This window comes from Macaca mulatta, chromosome 11 (assembly GCF_049350105.2).
Source record: "Macaca mulatta isolate MMU2019108-1 chromosome 11, T2T-MMU8v2.0, whole genome shotgun sequence".
NCBI lineage: Eukaryota > Metazoa > Chordata > Mammalia > Primates > Cercopithecidae > Macaca > Macaca mulatta.
In genome coordinates this window covers 87,443,341-87,463,065 of record NC_133416.1, presented here as the reverse complement: position 1 = coordinate 87,463,065, position 19,725 = coordinate 87,443,341, and the positions used below count along the sequence as shown (strand labels likewise).

General features: G+C 36.0%; 1 protein-coding gene across 1 annotated transcript in view; it reads right to left on the bottom strand.

Annotated features, from left to right (window-relative positions):
- OTOGL (otogelin like) overlaps positions 1 to 19,725 on the bottom strand; it is a 165,707-nt gene that overhangs the window by 51,324 nt on the left and 94,658 nt on the right. The window contains exons 29-36 of the mRNA XM_028829753.2: positions 18,107 to 18,223; positions 14,796 to 14,952; positions 14,100 to 14,126; positions 9,651 to 9,818; positions 7,689 to 7,967; positions 4,713 to 4,830; positions 2,043 to 2,122; positions 1,676 to 1,744 (exon numbers count right to left, since the gene is read on the bottom strand). Of these exons, the coding sequence (XP_028685586.2) occupies positions 1,676 to 1,744; positions 2,043 to 2,122; positions 4,713 to 4,830; positions 7,689 to 7,967; positions 9,651 to 9,818; positions 14,100 to 14,126; positions 14,796 to 14,952; positions 18,107 to 18,223 (1,015 nt within the window). The remainder of the gene's footprint in view (positions 1 to 1,675; positions 1,745 to 2,042; positions 2,123 to 4,712; positions 4,831 to 7,688; positions 7,968 to 9,650; positions 9,819 to 14,099; positions 14,127 to 14,795; positions 14,953 to 18,106; positions 18,224 to 19,725) is intronic.

Sequence of the window (19,725 nt, the reverse complement as noted above, 5' to 3'; positions counted from 1 at the left end):
GATTTTTGCGTATTGCTCTTGTATTCTGCAACCTTGCTGAACTCATATGATATTGCTAATAGGTTTGAGCAGATCCCTTAGAATAACCTAAGATCATGACATCTGCAAATAGATGTAGAAATAGCTTTATTTTTCTTATCTTTGAGGGTAATGAAATATAGTTTGTGTTCTCTGCATATAGATTGTGGTGGTATAAATCATTTTACACATTTGAGATATATGTTGAATATTAATTTGGGGCATATAAGAGAGCTCAAAGTAGAGAGCAATACTTAGAATAATTAACAGTCTATGCCCCAGATATTAAAACATGCAATCTTATTTCACAGACTTATTCCCCTTATAAACTGAATGATGTAGGTGAAGTACCTCCACCCTCTCCCACAGCATGCTCTAAATTATACTAAATTCACTGATGCCTAAAATTTCACAACAATATAGTAATTCTTCATCTCTACAGGGGTAACACCTCTCTCATAGGGCTCTTTTCAGGATTAAATGTATGCTAAATGCTTAATCCAATACCTGGCATATAATTAGTACTCAAATGGTAGCTAACCAGAGAAGCAGTGTTACTAGCGATGGTTATAGTGAGGCTATTAATACCTTTTTAAAAATCCAGTTTCTTACCATGAGTCCTTTGTGACCTGCCCCCGATAATCTCTTCCACTCTATCTTTCAGCACAATTCCCCTCAAACTGCACATTCAAGATACACTGGACCTGCTTAAGATTCCTTCATGTGACATATTGTCTCTCACTTCCAGACTTTGCACATGCTGCAAATAGGAACATATTTCCCCCTTCTCTTAGCCTACCCAATTCCTGTCTTCAGTTAACCTCTGACGCCACACCTCCAAAATAAGTATGATGGCCCTCCTGTGGGCTGCTTGTATTTACCCCTGTTATAAGATTGCAATAGCCTCTGGTCTATCAGCAGTTTTAGGCTAGGAGCTGTGACTTGTTTATCATACCTCCTCACTGAGGGCCAGGACAGTGCCAGGTAGAATTGGTGTTCAATTAAAGCTTGTCAAATAAATTGAAAGAATAAATATCTGAACTTGGCCTACATTATAATACCTTGAGGAATAATGGCTTAAGTTTGTCGAGCCTCGCTGTGAGTAGATTTATTAAATCCTTCCCTGAGGCAAGTTTCACAGTGCGGGAGGAAAGCAAGGTTACGAACCCAGAATGCCTCCTCCAGAGCCTGAGACAGAACGCAAACATGGAAATGGACGCAGTAGAGAAAACCCTGATTTGTGTCTATGTTTCATGAGAGCCAATTTAATCACTGTGAAAATCTAGGTGGGATTTAATCAAACCTAAGAGTAGAATTTAGGTTTTTAGATATGAGGGAAGTCCAAGGAATCTACACTAACTGAAAAGAATGAGGTGGACCAAATGCAGAAACCATTCAGAAAATGAGGCATGCAGCCCAGTGCGGTGTGGCTCATTCCTGTAATCCCAGTACTTGGAGGGGTTCAGGCAGGAGAATCCTTTGAGGCCAGAAGTTCTAGAAAACATGGCTTGCTGAGCCAAAGGATAAGCTTAATGAAGCAAAAGCGACTGCTGGGTTTCCTAGCCCATAGAATAGTATTAACAATAGCAGCTGTGATAAGCGTGCCAACACTTAAATTACATAGTGCTACTTTTGTTGTCTAAAATTGTAACAATACCTGTAAACATGGGCACAGTTGGCTTAGTTGGTGGCATTAATGTTGGTTCTGTGGGAATCACAGGTATACCTACAAAGAAACAAAGATGCTCTTTTTAAAACTATATTTGCTTAAAATGAGACCCACATATTTCATACAGGGCTCTTTAGCATCAAGGAAAACGTTTTGGAAAAGAGAAAACAGGAGAGATGTTAGTGGAAGATCTACATGATTTAAAAAGTAATTAGAAAAAAAGCTATGTAAGAGATATTGACGAATAATCTTATGAGAGTTATCTGTCTAAAACTTGTTTACAACCACTTGCCTCAGAGAAAAAATATGCAAGCGTATCATTTTTCAGAGTAAATTAAGCAAGGTTCACACTTACAGTCTCCTGGATAAACACACTTGAGGGTGACCTCATCAAGGATCATATTTTTAGGGCAGTAGGGCAAGCATCCTTCAACCCTTTACATGGAAAAAGAGTAAATCAAAGTGAAAAAAAGTTTGAAATAACAAAAAAAAAAAAGGACTATATTTAACATATGTAACTAAGATATATTCTTCCTAAAATGCTTTTATATACCCTTGTCAAGCACTAAGAACTGCTCCATCTGCTACCAACCCATTATATTTCATTTTATAAAATCACAAGCTAGAGGATGATAAGAGAATAGCATTAAGATTAAGGCAGAACTTGAACACAGAATATTAGAACCATACACTTATGTCTGGGGCACACTAAGGCCATGTTCCACGAGTCAGTGGAAATGTGCAAGAATAATTTATTAAGGTGGTGGTGGTGTTGTTGTTGTTGTTGCTGTTTGTGACAGGGTCTCACTCTGTCACCCAGGCTGCAGTTAGTGACATGACCTTGGTTCACTGCAGCTTCATCCTCCTGGGCCCAGGTGATCTTCCCACCTCAGCCTCCTGAGTGGCTGGGACTACAGGCATGTGTCACCATGCCTGGCTAATTTTTTCTATTTTTTTGTAGAGATGTGGTTTCGTCATGTTGCCCAGGCTGATGGTGAATTCCTGGGCTCAAGCAATGAGCCTGCCTCAGCCTCCCAAAGTGCTGGGATTACAGGCATAAACCCTGGCACCTTGCCAGTTTATTGAGATTTCAACCTGTATTGATTACACTGTTGCTTTCCACTCTTATACTCCCCTCACGTCCAAGCAGACTGGCATGTTCTTTGACACTATCCTTGCCTTGACGGTGTTTGTAGAACAAATACAGCATCTTCAGTGGTCTCCCTGCCTGTTATTAATCCTAAACTCACTGAAAAGATATTAGTGATCTCTAGGTGGAAGGGATGAACATGGTTGTAGTTCTTTTGAGAACAGGGAAAGGAAGGAGCAGAAGCTATAGTTTTCAAGATTATTAGGACCTGTGCCCAAATCTGGGGCAGTGCTCTGGAACGACATGGTTGTATAAGAGCCTGAAGAGATTCTATTTCAAGCCCTAGGATATCTGGCCTTGGTAAGAATCCCCAGTCCTTGTTTGGAGCACAGAAGCCAAGGAAGAGTCTCCAATTTCAAGAGGCCATGTTGTGGGCCAAAGACAGGAAGGAACATGAGAATGCTTTTCTGCTAAAGGAATGGAGACAAAATAATGACTGAGAGGGCATTTTCCTATGTCCAATAAAGGCTCAGAGTTCAATTTATTCTAAATCAAAGGAAAAAAATATAATCCTTCAGGTGCAACCAACTCTAATTATTGTATTAATACATACTACAGAGAATTCATACAGATATTGCTATAAAAAGGCTTGCTCGTCTGCCTCTAGAATATACTAGCAGTTTTAACTAATATATTTAAATATTTTAAAAACATTTCCATTGCCTCGTCTGTAAAGAATTTGAACTAAAAGTGTTGAAGGTCTCGTTTCATTCCAGATGGAAACAAACTAACTTGGCACTAAAGGTAAATGCTGCTCAGAAGACCCTTGTTCTTGGAGGCAAATCCAGGCAACGCTTTTTAAAGACAAGAAAAGTTAACTTCTGTCTTAATGAGGTTTAATGAAACACATTTAGCCATCTCCTGGATACCTCCTTCACAATTGATTTTTTTAAAACATAAACAGCTTAGCTTATATAACTGTTTGTTTCATAAAATGAAGTTGAGTAATAAAACTTTTAACTAGCATATGATATTCTTATTCTCCTCTAAACTTTGTGAAGTGTAAGAAAAAAGAAAAATGGAAGTTACTGAATCACTGAAAGACAAAGTCTAGTTAGTTATTGTTTATTTGAGTCAACATCAATTTTTATGCAACTCAACTATTTTGCAGTTGTTTGATGCAAGTCAAAACCACAGCCATCCTTGTAAAATACTTTTCAAAAAACCATTAACAGCCATGTCTTCTGTCTTACAGTAAAAGGCAAAGTCCTTACAACAGGTACAAAGCCTTATATGATTTGCCGACTACTATTATCATCTGGTCTCATCTCCCACTTCTCTCCATTTTGCTCACTTTGTTCTAACTTATTACCTCCTTGCTGATCCTCAAACACAAAACACATTCCCACTACAAGACCTTTGCACTGTTCTCAAATTAAAGACTCTTCCCCAAATATCCACCTGGCCAGCCCCTTCACTACATTTAGATCTCTGACCAGATGTTACCTTGTCAGGGTGCTCTTCCCTGACCACCAATATTAATTAGCACACACACACACACACACACACACACACACACACACACAAGCCTTATGCTGTCTCCCTCACCTTCCTTTATTTTTCTCTGTAACACATATCCGCCATAACAATATGTTGCATTATATATTTACATTTTTGTTTGGTTATTTTCTGCTCAATCCAACAGTATGGAAGCTTCATGAGGGCAAATACTTGTCTATTTTGTTCAGTATTGTCTCCCCAGCAGCAAGAAGATTGCCTACCACATAGTAGACGTTCAATAACTACTTCTTGATTTAAGTGAAATTAATAACATACACAACTTCAGAATGGCTGTTTTTAAATCTTGAAAAAATTAACTAAAAACAGAATTTGCTAAGGCTGGACTTTGATCACTGATTGATAAACATTACTTACGGTGGAAGAAATTTGCATGCTACTGCTTCAGGGTCACTACAGGTTTTAAAACAGGGTGTTGCACAAGGTTCATATCTCCATTCACACATCCTCCTGTAAGGCACTGCTGTCTGGATTTCTGGGAAAAAATAAAGTTTATATTGTGTGCATATTTAATATATAGCTTGAAAACTAATAATTTCTTTTCTTTTTTTTTTTTTTTTGAGACAGAGTCTTGCTCTGTCATCCAGGCCTGAGTACAGTGGCACTATCTCGGCTCCCCACAACCTCTGCCTCCTGGGTTCAAGTGATTCTCGTGCCTCAGCCTCCCAAGTAGCTGGGACTACAGGCACACGCCTCCATGCCCAGTTAATTTTTATATTTGTAATAGAAATGGGGTTTTGCCATATTGACCAGGCTGGTCTCGAATTCCTGACCTCAGGTGATCCATCTGCCTTGGCCTCCCAAAATGCTGGGATTACAGGTGTGAACCACTGCGCCTGGCCAAAAACTAACAATTTCTTAAATGAACCCTCCTAGGGTTTGACCCTTCTTTGACGACAATGCTACAGGAAAGACAGAACTGAAGAAAAAAACACTGTTATTTCTTGGTGATCAAAGCATTACATGCTCAGATTAAATATCTAGATGTACACCTATCTTCCAAAGATTTAAAAAAGCAAGGGGTTGGAGGAGGCTGAGGAAAATTCAAAGCATTCTTTATATATATATATATATATGTAGTAGGTTTTCATCTGTCTTCACATCATAATACCAAACACTTGTTTAGAATTTTACTTTTTGCAAAGTGATTGTCCGTCCATTATTCTATATTATTCTATTTTATCCTGCAAAAACCCTATTAAGTAGATATTATTTCTAATTTATAAATGAGGAAATTGAGTCTCACAGCAGCCAAGAAACTTGGCAAGTTCAAACAATTAGAAAAATGACAAGACCAAACACATTTCATGAACTCAAATCTAGGAAGAGTATTCTGTTGTTTTTCTCACAAAACTTAGCACATTGCCTTGTACCAGATAAGTAGTTTTTGAATACAAAATACATGGGCGGATTTGAAAAATACATGCATACAGTTCTAAAATCTCCCTTGATTGAAGTTTTTCTCCTGCAAGGTCTGCTAATACTCTCCCCTTCCCACAGCATAGAGAAGTCCTTTTGTAGCAGTTCAAAGATATCTCTGAACAAGAGAACCTCTTAAGACAGAAAATTCAGGAGGCAGGTATGTTTCTTGGACTCTGGATACAGAATTCAATTCCAAATTATAGCAAGGAGAATAAGTCTTTTTGGAAAGCATCTATGTATCTAAACACTTAAGTAATTGCTGAACTTGAGTTACTGGTCCCATGCATCCTGAAAGAGGACTGGTTCCAAGACTACAATAGGCTCCTGGAGTTTCCTAGGTTTCAGAAGCCCACAAAGATCGACTTCTGATATTCTGATGATGCCACGTGCTGCAGTTCTCTAAGCCTCAAATAGGACTACTAGGTCTGGTTCTAAGAGCACAGATTTCTAGAGCAGAGGGGAAATAGAGGCCTGGAAAGGTCAAATGTAGGTAAATTGAAGTAAGCAAATCACATCCACTCTATGGAATGCTATATAGATGTGTCAGTGGCTCCTTTTCTCAAGAGCACAGTGCAGGAGGACAGCTCTCCCCTTGGTTCTCCTTGCTTTCTCTCTCCCACTTGCAGTTCTCAAAACAACTGCAAAATATTCTGAGAGTTATCCTGAGGTAAGGAGGAATCTTCTGAAACAATCCAGGATCTGTTGCCATTCCCAACAGGATGTCCTGCAAAGTGTGTGCTCAGTGATTCCAGTTGCACCTGAAGTATCAAATCCAGAGCAGACTGCTTTCAGGGTCCCTCAACTGCAGTGCAACATGGAGCATGTGCAGACAAGATTCAGTTCACCCTGGGCTTTTCCGAGCCTAGAGGACTGGCTCACCATGAATCCTAGGCTTCTGTTGATTCTTGCCGTCTATCTGTAAGTAGTAAAATTCCTTTGCCTGACTTGTTTTGTGAGTATGTCACCACACTAAAGAATGTATGGACCACATCTAATAATGCAAATGGCAGAGATATTAGAACTTCTTTTGCTTTGTTCTGAGCTCGTTGCCCGAGTAAGAACCCTTGCAGAATTCTGGAATCTGGGTTTGCACAAAACCTCCTGCCAGACTTAGACACCTTTGTATACAGGAACTATATTCGATAGGTAAAATTTTGAAGCTCAATTTGTGCTTTTTAAAATTCATTATTAGAAGGGCTTGCAGAAATATACCCTCAACAGAAAAGGCAAATTAACTGCTCTCTTGAACTGCTTTAGGAGGGCTCACAAGGATGAGACAATTTCTTGGGGAGACTCAAGATAGATATCAACCTCCTGGATTTTGAAAATAAAGCATGACTTTTAAACATTGCATAAAGAAGTAAAGCTCACTTCAGAAAATTCAATAGCTATAGACCTCAAAGGCTCTCTAGAAGTAAGATTAGGCTTCTGCTGAACTAGATAAATCTTCTAGAGGTCAATGGAAACAGATACCCTGTATCCAACTGACAGAGATAAACATATTGTCCTTATCACTAAGAATCAGATTAATAAGAATTTGCCTTCTAGGAAAGAAAAAGTAGATACAAACATTAGACAACAATGCCACATGAGTGGGCCCTGATTCCAATGTCCAGACAGCACTGGTAGTAATAATTGGGGTAATAATAATAAATCAGGTTATTTAGGATTGTTCTAAGCAATGTACATCAACTTATTCAACACTCACAATAACCCTATAAAGTGGGTATTATTATTTCTCCAATTTTATAGTTCAGTAAACTAGAGGGTATAGAGGTTAAGAAACTTACTTAAGGTCATAAAACCATCTGCTTATATACAGTAAGAATGGTTTTTAAATTAAAGACATAAATATTCTGCCTAACATAAATTACCTATTTGTTCTCTTTTTGGACATCTCAGGAAACATACCTTCTATGCTGAAGCTACTTAAATGTTTAAATTCTTCAGAATCATCATATTTTGATGCTTTGACACTAGCACCTGTGAATATGATGAAAAAGCCTTTCTTGCTGTATAATTCAAATGCACTGTAACCAGGAATCCAGAGGCCCTGATGGTGGAAAAATGTTGCTCTCCGATGAAAGGCTGAATTTGCCTCCCACAGCTCCAAGCTAAGAGTATCACTGTCATGGACATAGAGAAAGTAGTTTGGCCTTTCAGCAGATTCCAAGGAAACAAGTGCCAATGCTGTAAAACATAGAACAGTGTAGATTCTCAGAAGAAGGAAGATCATCAACATTGGTATCACAAAATGTACTTATAAAGTAAACAAAATACTACTGCACAATTGCCAAACATAGGGCTGATCACTAGTATTTCAGAATAAATTAGGAGATGCCTGAAAGAAGAAAAAAAGTAGTCCTTTAAATTCAGTGAATAACAGTGATATCACTAAAAAGAAAAAAAAATCAGTCTTTGGTAACTTCTGTCTTTTAAATAATTTGTCCTTGGGGGAAAAAATAAATGTCAATGAGGACTCCAGAATGTACAATTTTATACAAGAAACTGAATGATTAATTGGACATACATTTGTGTTTGCAAGCTTTAACATTTACAAATGTACAAAATCTACAAACGGCTAAATTGGATGATAAAAAAGGGAATAGAGAAATAGATCAATTTAGGGACGTAACTGCATTTCAGTATCACTGGGCTCTTTTAATGAGCAAATGTTCTTGAAAGAGAGTTTACTGCACCAAAAAGGGACTATTTATCCAACATTATTGTCAATTTCCCAAAAGATGATCAAATGGCTAATGGGCAATTGGGCTTTACAAAGCATTGAAGAATTATCACCTTTTTTTAGCTAGAGCTTTGAACATTTACCTTATATTTGTAAAACTCATGAAATAAAAGTTTTTAAATTGAGATGATTTTAGGCTGATTTTCTTAAACATCATTTGGATTTTTTCTAGTAAAACCATTAGTTATTACAAATTGTAAAACGAAGAGTTTTCTCAAATTCAGTATGGTTTCAAAGGCATTTATCATGTTGTAAAATTTAAGTTCTGCTGAGCACCAAAAGATGCCAAGAATAATAAAATAAATTTTTATATGAGAAAAAAATGTAACCAACATAATTTAGAACTTGATGGTGATAGGTGTTTTCAGAACTAAAAGAGTTCTTTTTAAAGGAAAGAAATAATTTATTCTAACTGGAGAATTGTGAGCATTCTCAGAACAAGCGAAAGTTAAGTCTGATGATTCATCCAACAAATAAATTCCTAAGCTGATAAAACATGTCATGCATGGTTCCAAGTAGACTGAACATCACTGGATCAGAAGGGAAACTACCACCAATCAGAACAGGTGCCAGGTGGATACAATCAGTACAGACCTGCAGGTGCAAACCAGTAAAAGTAGGACTAGGTTCAGGGCACTGAGGACATGTCCAGGAACCAGGACAGACAAGGCAGTTAAGGATAATAGAATAACAGACTGTCACAATGACTGTCTACACTCTGATTTATGTTCTTCATATAGAACTTCTTTGGTATCAATTCACAATTTACTTTTACTTTTGGGGGCATTAAAACCTTTCAAGTGTTAAGAATCAGTGGATGGTTTTTCAAAAACATCAAACTAAGTTCTGTGACTAATATTAAGAAAATTTTAGCTATATTTTATTTAACACCAAAAACTCAAACAATTGTCATTCTAACATATATATGCCAATAAATAAACAAAGAAATTATTTTGTATACAAAAGAGAAAGCTGGCTCTTGTGCCAATGTTGTATTTTATTTCATATCCCTTAGAGCACTTTTTAAAAATGCCATGAACATATTAGATTCTCAATTAATATTTACTGAGTGGCTAAATCTTAAAATGTAAATGGAAAGCTAAACTCTTATTTTCAATTATACTTACATGATACCTTCTCTTTGAAAAGGCCTGGAGTGATCATAAAATAAAAAAATAAATTGGTATGAACACTGCTTCTTGGCAAAGAGAAAACACTTCTGCTGGTCATATTGACCCCCAGAACAAGGCCACTCTGCCCATAGCTTGCCAGCATATATGGTCCTTCTCCAAGTCCTAGTTAAGTACAAATATGAGAATTATAAATTGGCACAGATTTTTAAAATTTCAATCTGTCATTTCAAAGAAATGTTTTAATAACAAAATACTTAAAAATATTGAGCAATTAGAAATTTATCACTAATAAAATAACTAAATTCTTCAAAAATAATGATGTATATACATAATGATGTATATGTATATGTTTGTGTTGTGGGTTATGTAAAATGTTGATATACATGTGATCGGTTGTTTCATAAAAGTTTAACCTTACTGCTCTCGGTGTATTTTACTTTCCCTCTTCTCTCATTTTTGTCTCAAAGCCAATTTAACTCAGCACATGCTGAAGAACGAGAAAAAAGATTCAAAGAATGTAAAGGCAAGACTTTCTTCCCCTTAAGGACTTAAGACCAGGCCTAAATAAAGGGGAAAGGATAATTGCATTGGAGGGATAAGAAGTCTTCCAATTAGGAAAGGGGAAGGAGAACCAAAATTTCCACCATAAAGACCAGGAGAAGAACAAAAAGACTGAGAGGATACACTATTTTCAGGTGTACTCTCCTCACTGACCCATCATCTGGGACACATTGAGCAGCTGGGGACCCTTCTAAACGATGAGGAAAAGAGCTTCACTAGGGACTTTGGTACCCTGTATAGAGATAGAAACCTGAAACAGCTTTGCCCCCACATCAAGGTGGAGCTGAGCAGAAACAGTGGACAATTTTTCTTAACCTGGCTGCAGGAGACTCACCATCACAGTTACAAATGTTACAAATGCAGTGTTTCTCCATAAGCCAAAATACATGAGGACCAAAGAAAATTACAGCAATAGTCTCTACCTGGTAATGGCTAACTTTCTAGCATGGACAAGAGGAAAGTGACACAAACCTCCAAGATGCAAATATACTTCAAAGTATAAATATGTAGATTTGTACAAATATGTGAATAATATACAAATAATAAGATAAGTGAATTATAATGAGATACAATTCAAAATGGAGAAGATGTATATACAATTACAACTTGAGGACTTGAAGCACCCTTATGAATATTCAACATAAGAATGAGAAAGGAGAAGGAGAGCAAAACGAAACCTCTCCCCTGCTGCACATGCCCCTTAATACAGCAACCTGAAGAGACAATTGCCATCTGAGAAATCTGTTTGTATAAAAACCTAAAGCTTTTGAATTGACTCTTAGTTAACTGGTAGCTTGATTCTGGACTATTTTCGCCAGCAACTGGGAGACAAAAGTCATTGATCTTATCATTAATTTTAGGCAGGGAGAAGTACAATTCCACCATCTACTGAAAGCAATCATTTCCTGCAGTGATTCTTTAAAAACAGAAATGAGCATATCCTATCTAATAAAATTACTCTGAACTTAAAACTCATGTAACAATTTTTAGTAGGAAATTGAAGTTCTCCCTCACTTACAGAAATAGCATTTCAAATGCAAGCTTTACATTTTTAGTAAAAATCGTATAAATGAACACAAAGATATTATATAGAATCATTGTGCTAAGAATTATTGAAATAATCTCAGCAATAACCTTTGAATTCTTCTACTACTTTTTAGAATTCTTCCTACAGAATCACAATTATTTATTTATGTATGTGCTTTAAATATTATAAGTATCTTATAAGTATGTTATTACATAGTGTCTGGGATGTAACAAATAAAGAAAGGGAGAAATATGCCAGCTATAAATGCCCAAAAAGGACTAGGTAAATTTACAAGGGCTGTGAAATTTATTTGGGATGAAACAAATTAAGAATAACCATTTAAAATCATTTTCTATTCATTATCACTCTCCACAATCATCACAATTTTATATTCCCCTTCAACGTCTATCACTGTTGCATTGCTTTTACAAATTCTAACTCCCCTTGGCACATTGATGCCTTTCCCTATTACTCTGATCATAGGAAATTTATTCATCTGCCACTCCACTGAGCCAATCAGTGTCTCATGAAGGCCAAATGCCCCATGTTCATGCTCTGATATTATCAATACAGTATTACAAATGAAACTAGAACAGGTTTGAAGGATTCTGTAACACATTAGAAGAATGAACCATCACTAGAGGTACTGCAGACTTGTTAACAGAGAGCAAAATGTAGCAAGTAGCAAGAGGTAAAGAGATTCAATATGCATGGAAAATTCTGCTTCTGGGTACACAAGTCTGCAGAAGAAATGCCAGAAAATACAAAGGCACAGATGGAGACTGTCATAACAGAACTGGGTGAGACAGGAATCTCTGAGTGAGGAAGTTATTGGAGCATTTTCTCAGAGTGTTGTCTGTGTACATTATGTAGAACCTGTGATGACAATGTGCGGTGATCATCCCTACACTAGGATGTATTAACCATACAGTAGGCCATGTAGCATGGAGGTCATGCTCACTGGCCCTGAAGCAAATTGTTTACAAATCCCAGTTTGCCACATTTTGGCTAAGTGAATTTGGCAAAGCTATTTAATCTCTCTCTGCTTCAATTTCCTCTGAAAGTGTTGATAATAGCAAAATGCTGATAATAAAATAAAATAATAACATATTTTGAAGTTTAAATTATAGGATCTAGAGAAAGCAGTTAACACAACAAAAGCTTCTGTTATTGTTAATAGGCAATAAATCACATTTTAATTATGGAATCCAAAGATTGATGTGTTTGTGTGTGTGTGTGTGTGTGTGTATGCATGTACGTGTATGGCAGTCTCTTCACAATCTTGAACAGGACATATTTTTAGTTAGATTTTCTTTAACTACCACAGATATTTTTTAATGTTGAATTTGCCTCCTCTATCAAACTTCTATAAATGTAACAAATACAACTAAAATCAAAAATGCCAATTTTCTTTTTAATCATTATCTCTATTTCTCTGAAATTATCTAGCTGACACATTTCTCCAATAAGCCACCTGAAGTGCCTCAGATTGGTTGCTTGGCCCAGATTTCCTATAACTATTATTCTAACTGACACATCCATCATGGATCCAGAGTTTGCCCAGTTACTGACAAAATGGATACTTCCCTAGATCACTTTACTTGTCTGAATTAGGTTTTGAGGCCTGTGCCTTCCTCATTAAATAGTTTTGCAAAAAGACTCCAATTCTGCTATCTTCAAGTATTTTCACTAAAAACATAATTATCTGTCTCTTCTTACATCTATACCTTAGTTTTAGACAGCAGCATCTCTCAGATTTCTTATTGCAAATCTGGATGTTTGCTGAGACCTGGAGATTTTCATTATTATTGTATCAATAAGTTCTCATTCTGGTAATGTGTAAAGAATGATTTTTGCCTGCAATGATGGCAAATTAAATTCCTTACATTATTTCTTATGTCAGTGCATTTAGACTTTGTTTCTTTGATTTCCACAACGTAAGAAAAATGTGACTGTAGTCACCACACTGTGTAATCGATAACAGAACTTATTCCTCCCATCTAGCTGAAACTTTGTGCCCTTTAACCAACATCTGCCCTTTCCCTGTCCACTTCCCCACCACTAGCCTCCGGCAACCACAGTTCCATTCTCTACTTCTAAAAATTCAACTTTTTGTATAATAATAATAAATTAATTAAAAAAAAAAAGAAAAGAAAAATTCAACTTTTTTGGATTTCGCAAATAAGTGAAATCATATGGTATTTGTCTCACTGTGCCTGACTTATTTCACTTAGCATAATGTTCCCTAGGTTCATCCATGTTGTTGCAAATGATAGAATTTCTTGGTTTTTAAGGAATGAAGAGCTAAAAGAAAAAATTTCAAATGTTCTCACCACAAAGAAATGGTAAATATTGTAGGTGATGGATATGCTAATTAGCCTGATTTGATCATTCCACAATGTGTACATGTATCAAAACACTACATTGTACCCAATAAATATATACAATTATATTTCTCAATTTAAAAATAAGATAAAATTGTAAAAAATATTTGAACAATGTTTACATTTATAAATAATGGTAAAGGTATGCCTTTGTTATAGATCTTTCATCCTTTTTATCTAAAAAATTAACTAACTTCACCCATCCATTCATTCATGTCATTCCAAAACTGTACTGAGGGCCTCCTAAATTCTGAGAACTTAATTTACACACTATTTTAGTTTTCAGGAAATAAATCTTAACACAAATACTCAGAAATTTTTGAAAATTTTAAAACTTAAAAGCTTTTATGGCATTATATAGTTGTGAACTATTTATAATTTGTTCACAGCATAAGTTGTTCAAAAACTTTTAACCTGAAAATACACCTAATAGAATACTATAGTGATATTTTTAATTGGAATGTCACATACCTTCATTGTAGTATTCACAATCAAGTGCTAAAAGAAAAAAAGAAAAAATATTAAACTATTTAAGAAGCCAATCACTTACCTGAATGTGGGCAAGATATGGCTATATATTTATCAATAACTATGTGAAAGAATATAGAATGGTATTATTTAGGAACTTTTTCTGAGCAAAGAACATTCTTTAAGTGTTGTGCTGTAATTAAATTTCATATAATTGTTTTAAAATAGGAAAATATACCTGCCAATTTAGAAATCTCAACTGAAAGTGTTCAAATTGTAAGTTTGTTCAGATGTCTTACCACCTACACAAGTAAATTAAAAGTTTAAAGAGTCAAATCTGGAAGCAAATTCAAGGTGATTTTTTAAAAATATGTTTATCATCAGAACAATGAAACTTCATAGGCATAAAAGAAATAAAGTTATAAACAATTTCTCTAAGGATGGTATTTAAATAATTTATATTTCAAATGGTACAATGACAGCAATCAAACACAGAACAAAATATTATCTCACAATTTCTTTTTATAAGTCCTTTCGGTATTCTATAATTTATGACTGTCAAAGGAATATAAAATTTCATCATTTTAATTTAATTCTATTTCCATGAGTTTCCTGGCATTATTTCTAAGATAAATCAACAATTAATATGTATTTATTTATCAGTTCTCTACATAAAGATGTTCTAAGTAGGGTACTCACAACAAACAGTAGATGATCTCCAATGAATTGATATTCCTTCCTGACAACACTTGTATGCATACGCGGCTATACTAGTGCACAGACACTCACAGTCCCCACCAAGATTACAGTTACATGTATCCTCATGGCAATTTTTGGCAAAAGAAGTAACATCAATCTGAAACATGAGGTGAAAGATTACTTAATTTTAATAGATACTGATTATGATTTAAAGTCAACCCTCTAAAAGAAGATTATGTGTTTTCAAAGTTTCGTATTATCAGCTTAACACTGCCACCTAGAGAGTTCTCTTTATTTCAAACTTCTTTATTGCCCAAAGGAGAAAAAAATGTATTAGGAAAATGTCACATCAAAGAACTAGCAAAGGAAATAATAAGATTAATAAATACATAAAACTTCAACATTGGCAATATAACAGATTAATTTTTGGAAGCTTCTTTCATTACTGACGTAATCACATGGCGTTAAAATAAGGGCATCTTCTGCTTCCAATTGTAATCTTATATAATTTTGTATCTTTCTTCCTTCTTTCCTTTCTTTTTTGTCCCCGCTTATGCAACATCCTAATGGCTATTAATGGTAATAGCAATCTTTAAAAACAACTTATTCTATTTACTTTATTTATTTTATTTGCATTATATTTAAGTAGCTGACAAAATTTAATATACTGACAATGCATTAGAAAAGGAGCAAGAGACTCAGGAAGCTGAGGCAGGAGAATCCGTTGAACTCGGGAGGCGGAAGTTGCACTGAGCCGAGATTGTGCCCTTGCACTATTGCACTCCACCCTGAGCGACAGAGCGAGACTCTGTCTCAAAAAAAAAAAAAAAAAAAGCAAGGGGCTGGGAGCTGTAGCTCATGCCAGTAATCCCTGCACTTTGGGAGACCGAAGCAGGTGGATCACTTGAGATCAGGAGTTCAAGACAACCCTGGCCAACATGGCAAAACCCTGTCTCTATTAAAAATACAAAAATTAGCTGAGCATGGTGGCACGTCCTGTAGTCCCAGCTGTGGGAGACTGAGGCAGGAGAACCGCTTGAACCCAAAAGGTGGAGGTTATAATGAGCCGACATCAAGTCACTGGCCACACCATCTCAAAAAAAAATAAAAAAAGAAAGAAAAGAAAAGAAAAAGAAGCACAGTTTGCTGTCACTGAGCTGTATTTTATTTTTTAGGTCAGTTCATGGGTTAACTTTTCTTTTCAAGTGAAAAAGAACCAGCAGGCTCCGTGGTCAGGACTCCAGACTTGACACAATATTTCTTGTCAAGCAGGTGTGATCCTTGGAAACTATGAGAAGTCTCAAAAGCAACCCTTTCTATAAACAAGACTCTAGTCTACCTATGTGGCTCTAATACGGCAGCCCTCAAACTTTTCTGTCTCAGAATCCCTTTACACTCTTAAAAAAATCACCGAGATCCCCAAGGAGATTTTGTTTATGGGATTATATCTACCAATATTTACTCTATTAGACATTAAAAATGAGACATTTAAAAATAACAATAGACATATGTTTACATGAATAACATGGTTTTAGTGAAAAATGCTTATACATGCCGAGAAATAGTGAAAAGAGTGCACTGTTTTACATTTTTGCAAATCTCTTTAATGTGTGGCTTAATAGCACACAGCTGGATTCTCATATCTGCTTCTTCATCTGGTCTATCATAATGTTTTTGTCTTGTTTGGGTTTGCGTTGAAGTAGATGAAGAAAATTCGGTTCCACACATATATTTAGTTGGAAACAAAGGAGTACTTTAATATCTTTTTCAGGTAATTGTGATATTCTTTGACACTATATCAAAATTCAAAAAAATATCATTTTCAAAAAGGCCGTTGCAATGTGAAATCTAAAACCACATCAATAAACTTTAACTTTGCTATGTTAAAATTATTTTTATATTTTGCCCTTTGAATGGATCTTTTACTTTTGCATGATTTTGTAACATCATGCATTGGTCATGTGGAAAATTTATGGACCCGTGCATATCTTCAAAATGTTGATGCATTTGATTACATACAATAGCTACAAGTCACGTTTGTTAATATCATCATCTAGATCATCAAAAAACTCATTAAGTATCAAAAACCTTATAAGCTAGCAGGGGTGGATCTAACTTTTACAAAACTCTAATTTTCCTTGAAAGTAAATTTTATCAAAGACAACAGACACCATCAGGTGTTTCCTTAAAGCCACAGACTCATTTCACACATTTCAAGAAAATATCTGCCAGGCGCAATGGCTCATGCCTGTAATCCCAGTCTTTTGGGAGGCAGAGGTGGGCAGATCATCTGAGGTCAGGAGTTCCAGACCATCCTGGCCAACATGATGAGACCCCGCCTCTACTAAAAATACAAAAATTAGCTGAGCATGGTGGCACACATCTATAATCCCAGCTACTTGGGAGGCTGAGGCAGGAGAATCGCTTGAACCGAGGAGGCAGAGGTTGTAGTCAGTCAAGATCATGCTACTGCACTCCAGCCTGGATGACAAAGCAAGACTCCATCAGAAAAAGAAAGAAGGAATGAAGGAAGGAAGAAAGGAAGGAGGGAGGGAGGGAAGGAAGGAAGGAAGGAAGGAAGGAAGGAAGGAAGGAAGGAAGGAAGGAAGGAAGGAAAATATCTGCCAAATATCCCTGTCTGACTGTCTGAATAACCACATATCATTTGTTCTTTGAAATAGAATGGCATTCCAAGAGAAAAACAACCATCTTAGCTCACAAGTCAAACAGTCATGCAAGTGACATCCCTCAAGACCACTAACATAGCTTTGTATGCAGCAGAAATATTATATTACCTATTTTTTACCAATACATTGAAGTATTGCTTAAACTTCTATTGGGACCTAAAATAATCATGCTAGGAAGGAGCTTTGAAAGTGAAATTTCTATATAAGTTACATTCCATCTTGGGATGTGCTTCTAAAACCATTTCAAATGTGCTACAAGCAATACTTTTAAACTGTACTTTGAGTTGAGAATGCCCATTTGACAATGTTCTCTAAAGAAAAGTAAACATTTATGCTGTTAATCATAAAATGATGTATGTAAATAATGTTCCATAAACTAGAACAAATTATTACAAATATGCACAAAGGTACACTGTTAAATTAGATGGAGTAAGGGAGAAAATAAATCAACTAAATGTGCCAGTTGTACAGAAAAACAAACTAACACATAAGTCCCCCTAACAATAGTTAGGTGGTACATCTAAAAAGCCAGTGGGTCACCCAGTTATGTGTCATGTTCACCTCAGTATTATAGACACAGTAGAACATCTTTAAACTTGAGAGTTCATTAAAGTATTCATTTACCACATTGCGACAAGAAGCAAAAACATCGCTGTACAAAATGGAGCATTCTTTCTTGGCATAAGGAAATTTGTTTTGATGTGCCTCACAGGGTTTAATGGTTTCATCTGGATTTTCACACTGTTGAAAAAATATAAGAGAGAAAAGAAGTTTTTCAAGGGATAATTTCTCAAGCAGAGTAACCTATCCGACTTCACTCATTACAATTGCACCTACTATATTCTCATCCTTTTAGATAGGATTTGCGTAAAGCACCTGCTCACATCCAATTCAATGTTAATTGCATATATTATTTTCGAAAGCAACTAAAAAGAATATTAAAATCATGGCAATATTAGAGATAGAGTGGTGATAAATGATTTTTAAATTATCTTAAACACAGCATTTGCATGACTTAAAAAATTACATGAGCATGACCTGTTTCTTTCATTTTCATCTTCTTTATTTCTGTCACAAATCATCTGAGAGGTTATATGTACTCAAATCTCTGCAGACTCAATTCCCATACATACAGCAATTTGGCCTCTTCCTCTCCTAATCCACTCCCCTGAAACTGCCCTGAAAAAGGTCATCCATGACCTCTTTATTGCTAAATATAAAGGCAATTTTTCAGTCTTCCATTTTGCTTGACTTTTGCTGCTTTTGATTCTATTTAATACTTTACCCTTCTTAAATGTCTCTCCTCATTTGGCTTTGGTGACACAATTTTCTGCTGGATTTCCTCTTGCTACATTGGCTGCTGTTCCCTAATCTCTTTCTCCCTGCTTTCTTTGCAAAGCTTAATTCTCAAATCTCTATTTTTCTCATTCGGTACATGTGTCCTGGCTTTAACGTTCTGAATATACTAGTAACTGCCAATCCCTATGTCCATCCCACATCTCCTTCCTGAATTTCAGAACTAAACATTTCCACCTAAATATCTCTGTCACTTCTCTCTCAGCAGGTCCTAACCATCCCTACCTCTATACCATTGTCCTTCCCCGACTATCTACATTCATTTCCTCCTCTTTGCCCTGCCTCAGGGAGGAACACCAGCATCCACCCAGGAAGCCAGGAAAGTAGGAGACCTTCTTGAAACCTCGAAATTCATCCTTCATAATACAGTCTTTCAGCAGATGCTGATGATTTTTATCATTAATGTTTCCCAAATTTGTACAGTTTTCTAAATCTCTACTGACTTAATATTTCTAGCTGGATTATAAGAGCCTCTTGGCCCTTGTATCTTACAGATCTATACTTTGCACTTCAGCCTACACCACAACCAAAATTAACTTCTTGAAATTCACTTTGTGCACCATACTCTATCCAGCCTCTTGACGCCTTCTAGGTGGCTGCTCCCTCCTTTCCCTGTTAAATTCTTTCCGATAAATTTCACTTTCTTGGCTCCTATAAATCTTGTAAGATTCACCTCCCGGGTACCTTCTCCAGAAACCTTTCTTGGACCATCACAATCCCCATTTTGTGTGCACTTCTATCAAAGCAACTACTTTACTATGTTCTGACTGTTAATTTTTTAACCTCTAAATTTTCCACCTCTAGACTCTAAATTCCTTAAAGGCAGAGACTGTGATTTATCCATATTATGTGTCTGTATGTAATGGAAAATATTAAGTGCTAAATAA